At 36.5% G+C, this 15,657-nt stretch overlaps 3 protein-coding genes across 3 annotated transcripts in view; 1 reads left to right on the top strand and 2 right to left on the bottom strand.

The window, feature by feature from the left end:
• The window catches only part of LOC134823043 (YTH domain-containing family protein 2-like), a 67,487-nt gene that overhangs the window by 40,134 nt on the left and 11,696 nt on the right, over window positions 1-15,657 (bottom strand). The gene's annotated exons all lie outside the window — the stretch shown is intronic.
• Window positions 2,455-15,576, bottom strand: LOC134822714 (GTP cyclohydrolase 1-like). The gene is made up of 7 exons (XM_063833914.1): window positions 15,519-15,576; window positions 15,085-15,194; window positions 13,232-13,358; window positions 12,776-12,906; window positions 12,588-12,674; window positions 12,221-12,329; window positions 2,455-2,986 (listed from the first exon to the last, which is right to left on the bottom strand). The coding sequence occupies exons 1-7, from the start codon at window positions 15,574-15,576 to the stop codon at window positions 2,880-2,882; spliced, it is 729 nt and encodes a 242-aa protein (XP_063689984.1). The 3' UTR covers window positions 2,455-2,879.
• Window positions 6,091-12,137, top strand: LOC134823422 (interferon-induced very large GTPase 1-like). The gene is made up of 2 exons (XM_063834883.1): window positions 6,091-11,143; window positions 11,635-12,137. The coding sequence occupies exon 1, from the start codon at window positions 8,190-8,192 to the stop codon at window positions 11,106-11,108; it is 2,919 nt and encodes a 972-aa protein (XP_063690953.1). The 5' UTR covers window positions 6,091-8,189; the 3' UTR covers window positions 11,109-11,143; window positions 11,635-12,137.

Below are 15,657 nucleotides of genomic sequence, written 5' to 3'. Positions count from 1 at the left end.
TCCCTTCTGTCTGTCAACTGGACACCTGTCCAATAATACAAACTAAACTATAAAGTATCCCCTTAAAGGAGAACGGCCCACCAGCCTCCTATACATGAGGGAAGGGCCCGCACTTCATGGAATGTACCATGGAATCAGGAGGATATGTAATCAGCTGAGCCAGACCCACTAATCCTAATAACCGACACTCCGTCAGTAAATTGGAAACAACTGCTAAAAATGAGGTTAAGGTCATCATTTTATATTACTATCCGGCTGGCAGAATATTCATTGGTAGACTTTTAATATTACCGCAATCGAACATCCAATATTTGTTAAGGTTACTTTGAACTTACCGATTAGGCCATCACTCGAAATAATATGAGCCCATGGTTAGGGTTAGGATTTGGGTTTAACCTAAAGTATTTTGGGGCTAGAAGTTATCAATTTAACAAAATATGGGTATATCGACAAATAAAAAAACATATTTTCAGTCTTATATAGTTTATCGAATTTAAACATAAATCAGTTGTCAAAACAAAACCATAATTCCAATTCATAATCCTAATACTTTAAGGGGAGATACACCAAAAACGTTTTTGCTCCGAACATCGATTTTATTTTATATCATGGTTAAATAGACAAAAAGAATAAGATTGCACACCTTCAAAATTTTCTAAAAATATTCCCTCATCGAGAAAAAAAATATTTTTCTTTTTCGAAAATTTTTAAAATTTGGAGAAGTCTGTCACTGTAATACCGATAGTTCGGCCATTTTAAAAGTTTTTTAGCTGATTTGTTTACTGAACATTACTTACACTCCGGAAGACAACCCTTTAAAAGATTATATAATTGAACAATAAATGACCATGTTACAGACCGAACAAGGTGAAAAAAGAAAAATTGGGATTTTTGCCTACCACCAAAGTTGTACATTTTACCACTCGCCCAGGTCATCAGATATCGCTTCAAAAATTCTTGTGAGTGTAGCTGATGATCATATCAAACTTTTTGGAACAGGATTTCTCTCAGTTTTGAGTTTTAAGGTATGAAATGTGGCCTAAACGACTTGGCAGATTTAAGGCTTAAAATGCCTATAACTCAAAAAGTTTCAGTTTTTTTGAAATAATTTTTACAGGATCGTAATCAGCTTGGTAAGACGAATCTTTTAGTACCAAATTGATAATAGTTAAAGACACAAAATTTGTAAAGAATGTGTACAATTTGTACAAAATTTATACAAGGGGGGACCCTTGTGTTCGAGCTAGAAAATTATTTAAGACAATTTGCCTTCTAAAATCACCTATTTGGTACTAAAAGATTCGTCTTCTCAAGCTGATTACGATTCTGTAAAAATTATTTCAAAAAAACTGATACTTTTTGAGTTATATGTATTTTAAGCCTTAATTCTGCCATGTTTGGCCCTTTTTTACGATGAATTTTACTAAGTCGTTTAAGGCCACATTTCATACCTTAAAACTCAAAACTGAGAGAAATCCTGTTCCAAAAAGTTTGATATGATCATCAGCTACACTCACAAGAATTTTTGAAGCGATATCTGATGACCTGGGCGAGTGGTAAAATGTACAACTTTGGTGGTAGGCAAAAATCCCAATTTTTCTTTTTTCACCTTGTTCGGTCTGTAACATGGTCATTTATTGTTCAATTATATAATCTTTTAAAGGGTTGTCTTCCGGAGTGTAAGTAATGTTCAGTAAACAAATCAGCTAAAAAACTTTTAAAATGGCCGAACTATCGGTATTACAGTGACAGACTTCTCCAAATTTTAAAAATTTTCGAAAAAGAAAAATATTTTTTTTCTCGATGAGGGAATATTTTTAGAAAATTTTGAAGGTGTGCAATCTTATTCTTTTTGTCTATTTAACCATGATATAAAATAAAATCGATGTTCGGAGCAAAAACGTTTTTGGTGTATCTCCCCTTAACACTATAATGCTAATGGACAACAGTTAAGAAAGAATCATAAATTTAATCAGTGGATGACTACCAAAAAGTGGTATATCAATATCATCGACAATAAAAAATCCGGATGGCGAAAATAGTCAACAGTCAATATTATGATTAGGGGTCGTTCACATATTACGTAATCAATATTTTGGCAATTTTTACCCCCCCCCCCCCTACGTAATCAACCGTAATCAAGACCGAACCCCCCCCCCCCCCCTATATTACGTAATCAAGGTTTGACCCCCCCCCCCCCGTAATCAAGACACAACCCCCCTCCTATATTATTAAAAGCTATCACAACGGATTAATGAATGAAATAATCGCAAAGCACTTACTAAACGAAAATTGGTTAAAAAAACTAAAATTTTGATTACATAATTAACGAAAATTGTCCAATTGGTATTTCGAAAATCGGTAAAAAATTAAAATTTTGATTACGTAATCAACGACCAAACCCCCCCTCCCCCCCGTAATCAACCGTAAGCATTTGAAACCCCCCTCGGCTGATTACGTAATATGTGAACGACCCCTTAAAGCTGAGGACAGAAATAAAATCCTGAATTAAAAACAGCTTGTACATATTATGATCTACAAAATGTACTTGGATCAACCGGCACTGAAATAAAAATAAAAATAATACTAAATCTGATAACCTAGTTTCAGTTGTGCGACATGAAGTTTAATTGTCAAGTCATCGACTGCTTATAATTTGGAACTACATTCAGAATCAGAAACTTCCTTCTCTCCTAGACGTTATCCGCGCCCCTCAATCCTCATCCAGTATTGAATTCTACGAGGAAACGGGCACGCACGGAGTCTGCTACTGTTGATACACGTTGTATACCTCATTTCGCGCGCCTTGTATACCTCATTACTGTGATAAGAGGCTTGCAACATGTATCAAAGCCACTCGGAAGCATTACATCTTGTTTCTACCTACGGGTGCAGATTCTTAAAAACTCGTCTCTCGTCCGGGGATCGTCCAGGAATGTTCCCAACATTGTGCTGGTCAATGTCTCCGCTCCTGACTTCTGTACCCCTGGGATAATTACCATGGTTAGTCGTTAACAATCATGGTTATGGTCACAGTTACAGAGTGGTTGCTTTTAATATTAAGTTTATGGTGTTCAATAGTGTAATAATATATTAACTACATCTTCAAATATGCCTATTTCCAAAAATCTAAATGTCTCTCAGCTATGCACCAGGGTCCAGGAATCCCTGTCCCAGATTTTCTATCCTAATCCTAAACTGTCATCTGGGCCAAACACCAACACTCGGCGTTTGTAAAATGAATCAAATATTTAACAAATGCTTCTAGGTGAGGTACTTAGAACTGTTAACGTCTTGCCAAACATTTATACACGACTGGTTAATCACAGCATATTTCGGTCATCTGCAGTTGGCGCTGTTAAACTGTACAAAACGTAGGTTATCCTTTTAGATAAAATTCTGGAAGATAACGAATAAACGAAACCATTCCCGCAGTCCCATTATGTTTGATATTTGTAAAGATGCCAACCATGGGCATGACATACTGATATGATATATGACGGCTTACAAGCGAGTCTGGAGTCGATATATCTGAGTTTTGGTGACGCCTAAGTAATTTAATTACATACATTTTAAGTCTCTTGTATATTATGGTATTGCTAGTTCGTATTACTTAATTTTAATTTTATCATAGCACGTGAAATATTTACTGGTCTGCTGGTTGGTCTTGCTTTGGCTACACATTTTTCATCAGAATCAGCCAAAGTCTCGTGCTTGTATCAACTATCAAACAGTATGACAAAGTAGATTTCAATGTACTGCCATTAGAACGTCGTATTTTGTTTTATTCTTGCAGTACTCGATCACTATACATATTTTGAATGTCGAGATTCTTCTGAATCTAGCCACGGTTACCTGAATCCAAGGGAACACTATCTTTTTAGTTTTACTTATTTTGCATTGAACACTTTCCAAATAGTGCAGAGAACAGCATTTAAATAAAATAGTTTTTAAAATTGACTATTTAATGGCCAATCCGCGCTGCATATTATATTTATATAATACTAAAAACCCGCTAGTTGAAAGCTTTGTTCGAAGAAATTTAAAAAATCAGTTATGTTTTAAGTTCTTTTCATCATCCAGCTCTGAGCTCTGTACTGTAGAAATTATGAATTTTATTTAGCTATGACGACAACGTTTAGTTGTACGTATTCGGATTCCCTAAACGATGCTTTTTACCGCATCAAAATTATCAATCACAACCAAAGTTATGAATAGTCAGAGAGTGAGCGTAAATGTGAGCTATTCATGACGTATCATAAAGCATGGCAACGCGCGTTGCTAATCTGATCTGTGGTTGCTCGCGCACGTGCGATTCCTTGCACGTGCGATAAAGCCTTAATCTAAATTCTAAGAATGTTATCTCTTATTCCTATCCTTTTTCTACAACCCTGCTAAAAATTGCAAGGATTCAACTGCATTTGCAAGCTGAAATTGGTCATGCCACTCATGCCAGAGGGTCATTTTTTGGTCAATTTTCAGTGTTTTTTTCCTATGTCCCAGTTGCCGGGGGAATTTCGGCAAGTTTAAAATATAATATAGATATATACATGGTATGAAGCAATATATCAATATTGTCAAGAGTGGTTATGGTTAACGACATGATCAAATAAAATATACTCGATCAAACATTGTATATCTAAGAAATGAGCTCATTATAAGTGAGTAACTTGAGAATTGAGATAGAAAATGTGTCATTTAAGTAGAGCAGCTCCGTTTGGCTGGCAGAATGATTGGCATTCTTAGTGTATCCCCCCAGTTCCATAGCGGATATTATGCCAAATTATTAGACGGAGATCGTCAACTAATTTTTCTTCAGTTATTTCTCCGGTTTGCAGTTCCATAACCTTACGAGACCATCTACGGTAATTTTGTTGATTCTCACAGATGGAGCAAAGTGCAAAGAAATTAAGAAACTGCCACAAACAGTATGACAAGAAAACTCGCAATTTTTAGCAAGGTTGTAGAAAAAGGGCACAGCATTCTTAGAATTTTGTTTAAGGCTTTAGAATTTTCATAATTATCATCGAAAGTGAGGAAAAATTCGAGCGTGCTAAATCACTCTTTGCTAACGAGATAAACAAGTTGCTTAATAACTTTGTCATTTTAAATCCGTTTCGCACCATCTTTTGGACGGAATCCTCGAATGATTAGTGACAGTATATTATTTGCAAAGTTACAGGTCTCAAATATGAAACACGGAGGTGGTAAAAGACCCGCGGTATGTCTGACTATTGGGCCCCTGTATATTATCTATATATATATAGTCATAGATACTGTGTATTAAATGGCCATCACGGTCATTTTGAGCTTAGATTCAAGTCTCTACGCCTTTCAGGAGCCTGAGTGTTCTGCTACATGAGTAAATTAGTGAAACTGATATTGATCATAAGATCTTTAGAAAACATTAGTCTGATGTGGCGAGTGATAGAAATACCGTGTGTTCAGATAAACGGATAATGGTATAGTAAAGAGATAATGTGGTCAATAGATTATAAGGAGGCTTCACTTATACTAATGTTTTGCTCTCTGTCCGGTGCAACTTTTTAGAGATGCTAAGTGACCTCTGATTTAAGAAAAATGTAACACTTTGACATCTACACTTCTACACTGTTTCACGACAAGTTAATTTCTGCAGTGCTTGATTTTCGACCTTGTGTTTATCTAATTTCTCTGTACGTACTTGATAATGCCAACTTGAATGTAAGCACTTAAGTAAAAGGTCATATTAATACACATACGTTGGGGTTTATAGCTCATTTACTAAGTGCCCGATTGAAATAATTCTTTCTGATAAGATTTTTATTTATTATCATTACGAAATAAATTAATTAATTACGAGGAGTATATTTAATCAAATAATAATTGTGGTAATTGTTTTTAAATGAATTTTCATTTTTAAATGCTTGGATCGAGTCAAATTGTAGTAGTAGTACATTGTTTAGCCTTCAAACTTTCATTTTAATGCTTGGATCGAGTCAAATTGTAGTAGTAGTACATTGTTTAGCCTTTAAACTTACATTAAAGGCAAGTTTGTCCTTTTGAAAATTAGACCTTTAACTACTCAGATGACATACAATTATTCTCATTAGGTGATGTAGATAGATAACCCGATCCATAGCCAGAATAAAGATAAGGGTTGAAGCAGATTTTCTTCTAGCCAAATGGAAGAGGATAGCCTCTGTTTTCATTTGAAACGGTTGGACATAGATGGGACTACTGTTAAAGAAGCAACACTAAATTTGTCTGCATATAAGAGCGTCTTTGACCTCCTAGACGATTGTAGGAAGCCTTTGGGGTTTGCTCAAGGGATTCCTTTACTGGCTTGCTACGAGGAATGTAAAACCATCTTGAACGGGAAGCTAAAACTGTCTCAGGCATATAGTACACAATGTCTGGTTATATCAGTTAGTGTTGATACATATAGCAGCAGTGAAGATAGCGGAGAGGATTCAGGTGTCTCTGAGGATATGAAAGAACCTATATTATCTGATACGAGCTCAAAGGAACCTGACAGCGGTGTTTCGCCAAATGAAGGTGAAGAACTGCAAGCAGACTTGTCGAGAAAAACGAAAAAAGAAGTAACTCCTTCGTTGAAAAATATCCTCAATAATGACGAGGCATTAAGTATCCCATTAAATGTTGGAAGAAATGAGGAAATAAGTCAAGGTCATAGGATATCGTATCAGGATTTTTATGTGGATAGACCATATGATGAATCAGGCAGCCTTTCCGTAGAAGTAATCATCGACAGATTGAAATACAGAACTGATGTTTTTAGAAAAGCTGAAGTTCATTCAATTGCCTCTGATTCAAAGTCATACTCCTTGAGCTTTGATGATTTTGATTCTGATGATGAAGAAAACGGAAGTCAAACTGACCAAATGGCGGATGGGGTTGAAAATGAACCATTTGATTTATTGTTAGACCTCATAGAGAATGGAAATATTTCAGTACAACAAGAGATATTCAAGAGACTACTTGAACAAAGATACAGCGTCCCACTTCTTTTCTCGTATTCCGAAGATAACGTACTAATGCACCTCAAAAACGCTCTGATGTTTTCCAAAGTGAAGTACCTAAAAGAATTCAGATCTATCGATGAAGATACAGATTTGCCAAGAGTAGTGTTTCTTTCGGAATGCTATGGTGACAGAAAGTATGGATATCACATCTCAAGTATTCAGTTGTCGATTTGCAAGTAAAGGATCAGACATAAAACACTTTTCAACCATGTGTGAACTTGATGTAGGATTCTTGAAGTCTGAAGACCCAAATACTGAATGTCCGTGGATGGTTTTGCATGTACGAGGAAATTATTTGCCTGCGATCCCTTACTTAAAACAGTTCAAACCCGATGCTGTAATGGTCGAAGTTGATCTTAATCAAACGAAATTTTCATTCAAGGAGAACCTTGCAACTATCACCACTAAACTAATGTCGTGGGGCACGAATAGGCATGCACTCAAATATGACAAGAAGAAGAAGCTGTTTACTGGCTCTTTTCATTCGATCGCAGATGGAATTTCTAATGGTCTGAACTCAATAATGAAGAATAAGAGTTCCTCAAGAGAAAGCAGGTTAATGCTGAAAGAAATTGACGGAATCACTCCACAAGATGAAATTCCTGGCCTAGAACTGATCGAGAAAACTGTAAAGAGCTCGAACATTGCCTCTCTGAGGGAGAGACTCATTCTCCAGAAGAGCTTAAAAAGGCAAGGTGACCTTCACATGAAACTCCAATTCGAAAGGGAGATTGAAAAGAAGAATGAACTTATCCTCCAAATTTCCAACGAGAAAGAATTTAGAGCTGATATATCAGTGAAGTATGCCCAAAACCAGGAAGAACTTCTCAATCTGTTCTACCAAATACTTTTAATAAAAGACGAAGATCTGAGATTCGTCCTAGCCAACTATTTTGAAGCTAACATTGACAAAGAATGTGCTTCTATACTGGAAGTAGAAAAGTGCAATGTGAGTCAGGCATATGAGACATACAGCGAAAGCCGAAAACCAAATTCCCTAAACCACGAAAAGGAAAAACATCTTGAAACAAATTATTATCAAGCCAAGAAGAATTACGTCAACAAAAGTGTTGGGATCGAGAATATCTGGAGGGAATTCATCAACAGCTATAATCTGCTCCATTGAATCATAAGTTACTGCCCGATCTAGCCGCACAGCATCTTATGGATGGCTTCGCGTTGGAACTCATGGATGGTGACACAGGAATATTGTGCCAAAAGTGGACGGACGATTTGTTCAGCACATTGCAGACTAAATTAACGGATATAGTTGGCAGGACTGCTAAAGTCTTTGTTCTCAGTGTTATGGGGACGCAAAGCACCGGAAAGTCAACCCTACTGAATATAATGTTCGGTTGTAGGATGAGGGTTTCAGCAGGTCAGTGCACGAAAGGTGTTTACATGCAGCTCATAAAAAGCAATTTCAACAAGAAATTTGACTACGTCCTTATCTTGGATACTGAAGGACTACGAGCACCTGAATTTTTCGGTGCAGATTGGTCCATATGGAAGGATAATCGGATGGCTACACTAGCTATCCTATCAGCAGATGCTACTATAATCACAACTGTGAACGAAGATGACATCGCCATCCGAGAAGTGGTGCCTATAGCCCTTCTTGCTCATAAACGATCTAAAATAGCTGAAGAAAATTCAGGGAGACAGCCAACAAAGTTGCTCTTTGCCTACAGTAGAGTCGACACTACAAATCTTTCAAAATTTCTGGAGAACCGGCAAAGTCTTCACAAGACCTTACACGACGCTGAAATAGAAATGGGCGATTATGGCCTTCAGGATTGCAGTAGCTTTCTAGATTCATTCAATACGTCTGATAAGGAAAATGAAAGTGATATCAAATATTTTGGATTGTTGAACAAAGGAGGAAAGCCACCAGACGACACTCCTAATCACGAATTTGGGACAAAGATTGCAGCCTTTCGCAAGTACATCGATGAACAAACAAAGTGTACAAAGGGACAAAGTTTGGAAAGTTGGAGTAAACATATTCAACTTGTTTATGATTGTCTCGAAACCACTAACTTTGAATTGAGCTATAAATCAGCGATGGAGCATAAGGCCTTCAATGAATTTGAGGAGAAATTGGATGAAATTAAACAAGTTGTGGCTGGAAATTTCTGTGAAGCATTTGCGAAGGCAGAAGAAGCCATCATAAAGACTGACTCTGAAGATACAAGCGTGAAGAATTTGAAATACTTCATTAATATGATGGACTGTCATGTACAATCTACAGTCGCGGAGAATCGCAAGAAAGTAGACAAAATTCTTGAAGAAAATAAGTACGAATCTTTCAAAGAACCAAGGAAACGTAATTTTGACAGATTTGTTCAAGAATTGCATGCGGATAAAAAAGATAAGATCAAGATGACTTTCGACGGGAGATTTGATTATGAAGCCAAAAAGAAGGAATATCAGAATAACATTAGTTACGAATTGCAGAGTGAAATCAACCGAGATAATACAATAAAAGATGACGCAAAACGTCAAGATGAATTATTCGAGGAAATTTTTGAAAGGAACATAGAAGAATGCCAAGGAAATTATCCTAGAGTTAACGTTCGAAATCAGGTTGAGGAAATTTATGCATCACACCCAAACACTGTGCAAGAAGATAGAAGACAATCATGGCACGAGAATATTAAACAACTTGGTGGTAATTTGCTAATTTCAGGGATAGAGGCTGTATTTGAATTCGTTATGGGAAGAAAATGGAGCAATGAGTCACGAGATGGAGCAAAAATAATCAAGCTGCAAAGTCGAATGGATGAAGTTATGAATAATGTACAATCATTTGAAGCGGGCGTAGTGCATAAAATAATTTCTGTTACCAACGCAACTACCAAATCTATGAATGCTGAAAATGCGGCAAAGTGGAATCTTTATGTTAAAGAAGCCATTATCAGAAAGTTGGGAGAGGTTCAACGGAACTGGGAAAGCGAACATAACGTACGTGCAAAACTGATGGCAGAAAAAGAGGTATTGAAAGAAAATTTCAAAAATGTCATCTGCAAGGAAATTTTTGGAAAAGAACGAGCGATCCATCAAATATCGCAGGGATTAAAGTTTGCCTTGGAAGGAGGTTTTCTTGAGTATCTATCAGGCAAAGTGCGAATTTCTGTTCAAGATAAGGGTTGGGTTACCGACTCAATAATTTTAGAAGCTCATGTTGATCTGAAATATCTGGAATTAAGTAAAAGTGGGAGAGTAAAAGAACTTATTAGCAAACTCAATTATCCCAAGAATTTTTACGAAGAAACTGTCCTTGAAAAGATCAGCGAATTTGTCAAAACAAATAAAGATATCGAATGGACAAATCTTGTTGAGAGAGTTCTATTAGCTTTGGAAAATTCGTGTCTTGAGGCGTCAAGAATGGATGCTGACGGGTACAGAAAGATGCAGGATATGATGAAGAATGATCTACCCATTGAAGTTCTTAAGAATCTACCTGACCTCACAACATGGGATGATGAACTGAACAAAGATCTTAACAAAACAGGAGAAGCTTTTAATAGTAATTTCATCGAAATAGAAAAGAGTATTAAGGACCATCTGGAAGGTATGAATGTACCAAACTTGCAAATAATAAACTATTCAAAGCGGGTTTACAAGATCCTTAGCGAGAATTTCAATCCGGGTGCTCGACCAAGATGCACGTTTGTCTGTCCAAGATGTTTACTCCCCTGTAGCAAGTCCTTAGGTCATTACAGCGAGGATAGCCGTCACAATTGTGACCATCAACCAAGGGGATTAGTGGGTGTTCATTGGAAGGAATCAAATAAGCTCGTTGGATTCTCATGTGCTGAAAGTGTAGCAAGAGGTGATTCCATAGTTTTCAAAGACGGAGACAAGCTCTATGCTGACTTCGATAAAATATACCCGGAGTGGATGCTTCCATGTGAAGTAAATAAGAAGTCCAGGGTTAGAAAGTACTTGTTTCAAGAACACAATAAAGCCATCGCTGATTATTATGGTTCGAATGAATCTGATAGCGATAACTTGGAACCTAGGATCATATCCTCTATTGATGAGCTGATCTATGAAACTTTGAAAAAGACAAAGAAATAACTGGGACGTCGTGACTCGTGGTTGAACTACTATCGGTAAGTTATAAATAACAAATATCCTATTGCATATTATACTGACTTAACGGTTTATTGTGTAAGAAATAAAACTGTCAGCCGAGTCTAAGAGTTGATGTTTGTACAAACAATCACCTGCAACTCGCTTACATTTTGATTCCGTCACTTGATCTTAGTATCTTTAACAAGAAAAGTGATCAAATGTCTTTTTCGAAATTTGTAAGAGGTTCATCAATAAACTTCTGTGGTTGATTGTTTTGCAAGCCTGTCGCCACATCACTATATTGTGATACATTTTTCTTTGTTGAAATCCCACTTAATCCATGCCTTGCAGATGCAGATTTAAAATATGATAAATCATCCAAATTTGATCAGTTCTATTGTTTAAAAACTGTACTTGTTCTTCTAAGTGGCAATACTAAGTAAAGGGCAATCGTAAGACATCACGAAGTTCGTTCTTAACTGCGGTTAGTATGAATTCGGCACACATAGTTGACTGGCTATATTTTCAGGAGTGCATTGTTGTTGGTTGTAAAAGTTGGTTGGTTGACCTGGAAATCAAAAGATCTTATATCGAAGAATCATAGGAATGACGGATATCATTAACTCTTGCTAAGACACCGATTGAACTTCTTTTCTTTTTTTGATGCGAACTAAATGTGAAACTATTGGCATTGCCTATGAATGTGTGCGATTCCCAATTTTAGATGAAATATCAATTTTTTCTTGATAGTTTAATTCTTTTTGTTTGAATACTTTTAAAGCTGATTTTGTTTTAGCCATAGTTGTTACTCCTCATGGTATGTGGTTTCAACTATATATTTGAATTGATCAAATAATTACATGTTAAGTTAGCTGTGTTATTAAATGTACTATTGGTTGTTAACTGTAACATGTTCTCAAGTCCGTGCCGATTATTTTTAAACGCCTTGAAAAGAAACTCTTTGCGAGTTTGTTAAGATCAAAAGTTTACTTGATGTAGTTTTGTTACTCCTTCCAATTTACAGATTTCTTCAAATGTTGTAAATTCTTTGTGCTACCTCAAATTAATAAACATAATCAAGTATCAACAACTCTACTTGAAGCGTTCACACTGACCTCTCATGGACATGCACATGTGACTACCCTCTATGATAACCCCTACACCGGAGGGTCTAATAGCGTCCACCACTGCATTAGCTATCTGCTTCGTTATTCGTTCCTGGTTCTGGTTGTGGAATGAAGTCTCGTTAAAGTCGAGGTTTTATTAAAAATTAAAGATTGAAAATTGACATATAATATCACTTGAAAATAAACACTTAACTTGGCAAACCTACACCGGTTGAAAATAAACGCTGTAAAGCGATCAGTTGCTAAAGTTTACTCTTTCATAGCAACAACATCATGGTTAAACTTAAACTGGTAAAATGTATATTGTAGATTCATCTCCTTAGAATTAAATACAAATTAGATTTCAGAAGCGAACCTGGAATCTACGAGTGTACATTTCAGCGATCCTAGCAAGTTTACTGAGACCCAGAACTTTGCCAGTAGGAATGTAACCTATGTGTATCTGAAAAAAAGGTGTTGATAAGTCACGATCAAAACCTAACATCCAGAATAGTTTGTTCGCCCAAAATAGTAATACTCAATTTCTTACTCTGGTTTAATTACCTTTCCATAGAAAGGGATGAGATGATGTTCGCAGAGGGAGTGGAACTCAATATCCCTAACAGTAACCATCTCCATATAGTCCTCCTCAAACTTAGCGTTCTTCACCACCATGTCTAGATTCTCCTCGTAACCTTGGTGATAATACTCATTATTCAGTCACCGTGAACAACCATTACACTCCAAATACGATTAATTTTCCTGATAATTAAGTTCAGAATTCATATTACAGTAAAACCCCGATTTACCGCGCCCAGATTTCCTTTCCCCCAAATAGGGCTTAACATGCATAATGTAAACAAACAAAACCCCAATTTACCGCGAACCCTGATTTACCGCGGATGTTTTCTTTCCCCCAAACTCCGCGGTAAATCGGGGTTTTACTGTACTTGAATTGATGAAATCAAGAGGATACAGTTTCAGGAAGAGGCTCCTATATGTCTTCACAAAATAACCCACCTTTGGTAAGAAAGAGGATGCTCTTGGCAGCTCTAGATGGAGTATCTTTTAGCCCACCCCTGTTTGGATCCTCTCCCACACACTCTATTATAGTTCTGAACGCCTCTTCTAACCTAGCTCTTCGTACCTGGTAATGTACAATTGGCCCATATCCAAAAACCCGCATTCTCGCATTCTAAGAATGTAGGAAATTTTTAAAAGTAGGAAATTTTTGACAAAAAGTAGGAAATTCGAGAGCCAACTCTGAGAATTTTCGATAATATTTCAGTAGGAATTTAAGTGAAAGAGCAGACTAAAAGTTGCTGGACCGTTATTTAAATGTCCTCAGTCAGGGATCCACTGATCCAGTCTATCAAATTTCGTTTCACAGACCAAAGTTTGTTGCTATTAGCTACAAAATCTGTGCATCAAGTAACCACTAACCAGATGCTAATTATTGGGGCATTTTCGCGTACACGACATAAATAGTTGTCATTATTACTTTATTAACATTTTACTATCTACTTATCTAGTCTATGAAACCGGATATGTCTACAGTGTCACCCGATATCTGTATTGGCAAGCAGTAGCATATACACATCACGTCTTCAATGTGTGTATCACACTGCACACACCCAGCCCAAATTCGTGTGGCGTGAGAAAATATCAGAAAAACAGGGCGTTTTAACTAATCTGTACGATGATGCTAGAATGGGCGTGAGAATTGGACTTTTTCTAGTTTTTTAATTAGTCGCTCTGCCCGCTTGCTTTTGTGGCTTACATTGGGTTGTTGAACTTCCTATTAATCATGAATCGTCCAAAGTTCCATCACCATGTTCTGCTGAGGGTGAAAAGCTTGTTCAACAGGTTGCTACGAGAGTGGCAAGAAACCAATCTTTTCTAAAAACCACCCATGGGGGGATGGGGGCGGCTATAGAAAACTTCTGCAAATCCCAATATAGACTACCATTCCAGTTTTGATAATAGCATTATCAGTCATGTAATGTTGTGAACGGTCATCAATGCAATTGTAATAACTTTATGTCAGGAGTTCAAAGAACATTATATAGTATTATGAGTTGATGTAATACGTCTAAACATGCATAATGCATAAGCATTCTTTGTTGCGTTTCCTATCTTATTTAAATAGTAAATACTAATAGTCATTATTATATTTTTGGAAAATTTAAATTCCTTGTTTCTTGAATATTTGGTCTCATACTTGCTTCCTTCTCCAAATTCCCTTAACCCTGTATTAGTTTATAGCTTGAAAGCAGAAAGTGATGGTAGTAGATGAGAAAACATTTTTGCCAAAATTATAAACTCTTGATACTTCATGCTGTCTCCTATTTCGTGCTTTAGTTAAGCCAAGTGTTTAGGGATTCTAGAATCCAGACAATTTATCCCTTGAATAAAAATTGAAATCAGAAAATAGTATGCTAAAATCGTTCTCCATTGTCAGATTCGTTCCAGGAGGCCAAATCTAGTTTAAATTTCCAAAATTTTCGGGGGCTTCGCCCCCAAAAGTAACCTAGGATTATCTATTAAAAAGCATTCCGGGCCCTAAAAAAGTAAAATTGAGAATCTGGAATCCGCCATGAAAAATCTTGCTTTTTATGCGAGCGAAGCGAGTGGGCCACAGAAAACGAAAAAATTGAGAATGTAGGAAATTAAAAATTTTTTGGATATGGTCAATTGGTATACCAGATTTAAAGGTTTTGGTGGTATAACTGTTACCTTACTCTCGTTTGTAACTGTTACCTTACTCTCGAGTCTCGTTTGTAATATTAGTAACTATACAATTCCCCTTTTGAAGCTCAGAACGATACAATGATAATCAAAATATTAGTTTTAACACTAGACTATGTACTCACCTCATTTGACATTGGTTTGGTGTTGCCGCCAACATACCCCTCTATAAGACTGTCAGATCGCCACAACACCCTCCCATCTCCATTAATCTTAGACACTCCTGATACTTCATCTGAGGTATATCCGCATTATACATTATACATAATACATTATCCACATTATACATTATCCACACTATATAGGGGCTTACCAAAAGTTACTGTGCAAGTGCTGATACAATAGCTGATACAATAACAAGTGATAGCTCATGCAATAACAGTTGATTGGGCGACATCTAGAAAAGTGTACTGTGTTTTGCAGCCAGACGCAGTGATTCATTGATAAGGATCTCACATCACAATATCTATGAGGCAGGCCAAAATATTAATTTAATCCCCTGTAAACATCATATTGCAGAGAATTCAATTTCACACGATGCAATAATAAACAAACTAACCTGAACTGATGCTGGTGGTACTGAGATTCACTGATATATCGTCTAGAGAGTCCGCCATGAGCTAAGGTAGTCATTTTGTAATGAAATATTGAAATTAACGTGTCTAAAACTCTAAAAGTGCGTTATCGAAATAAGTTAA

The sequence above is a fragment of the Bolinopsis microptera genome, chromosome 11 (genome assembly GCF_026151205.1).
Source record: "Bolinopsis microptera isolate Bmic1 chromosome 11, MBARI_Bmic_1.0, whole genome shotgun sequence".
Lineage (NCBI taxonomy): Eukaryota > Metazoa > Ctenophora > Tentaculata > Lobata > Bolinopsidae > Bolinopsis > Bolinopsis microptera.
Note: the sequence above shows the minus strand (reverse complement) of the source record. Positions and strands in the feature narration are given on the sequence as shown.

Bases quoted from the DNA above. Each gene is read 5' to 3' on its own strand.
- LOC134823422 (XM_063834883.1), top strand. From the start codon at position 8,190: ATGGATGGCTTCGCGTTGGAACTCATGGATGGTGACACAGGAATATTG.
- LOC134822714 (XM_063833914.1), bottom strand. From the start codon at position 15,576: ATGGCGGACTCTCTAGACGATATATCAGTGAATCTCAGTACCACCAGC. The intron at 15,195-15,518 runs GTTAGTTTGTTT...GATATACCTCAG, and splicing joins TACCACCAGCATCAGTTCAG to ATGAAGTATCAGGAGTGTCT. The intron at 2,987-12,220 runs GTCAGTGTGAAC...TAATTATCCCAG, and splicing joins CATGTGCATGTCCATGAGAG to GGGTACAGAAGTCAGGAGCG.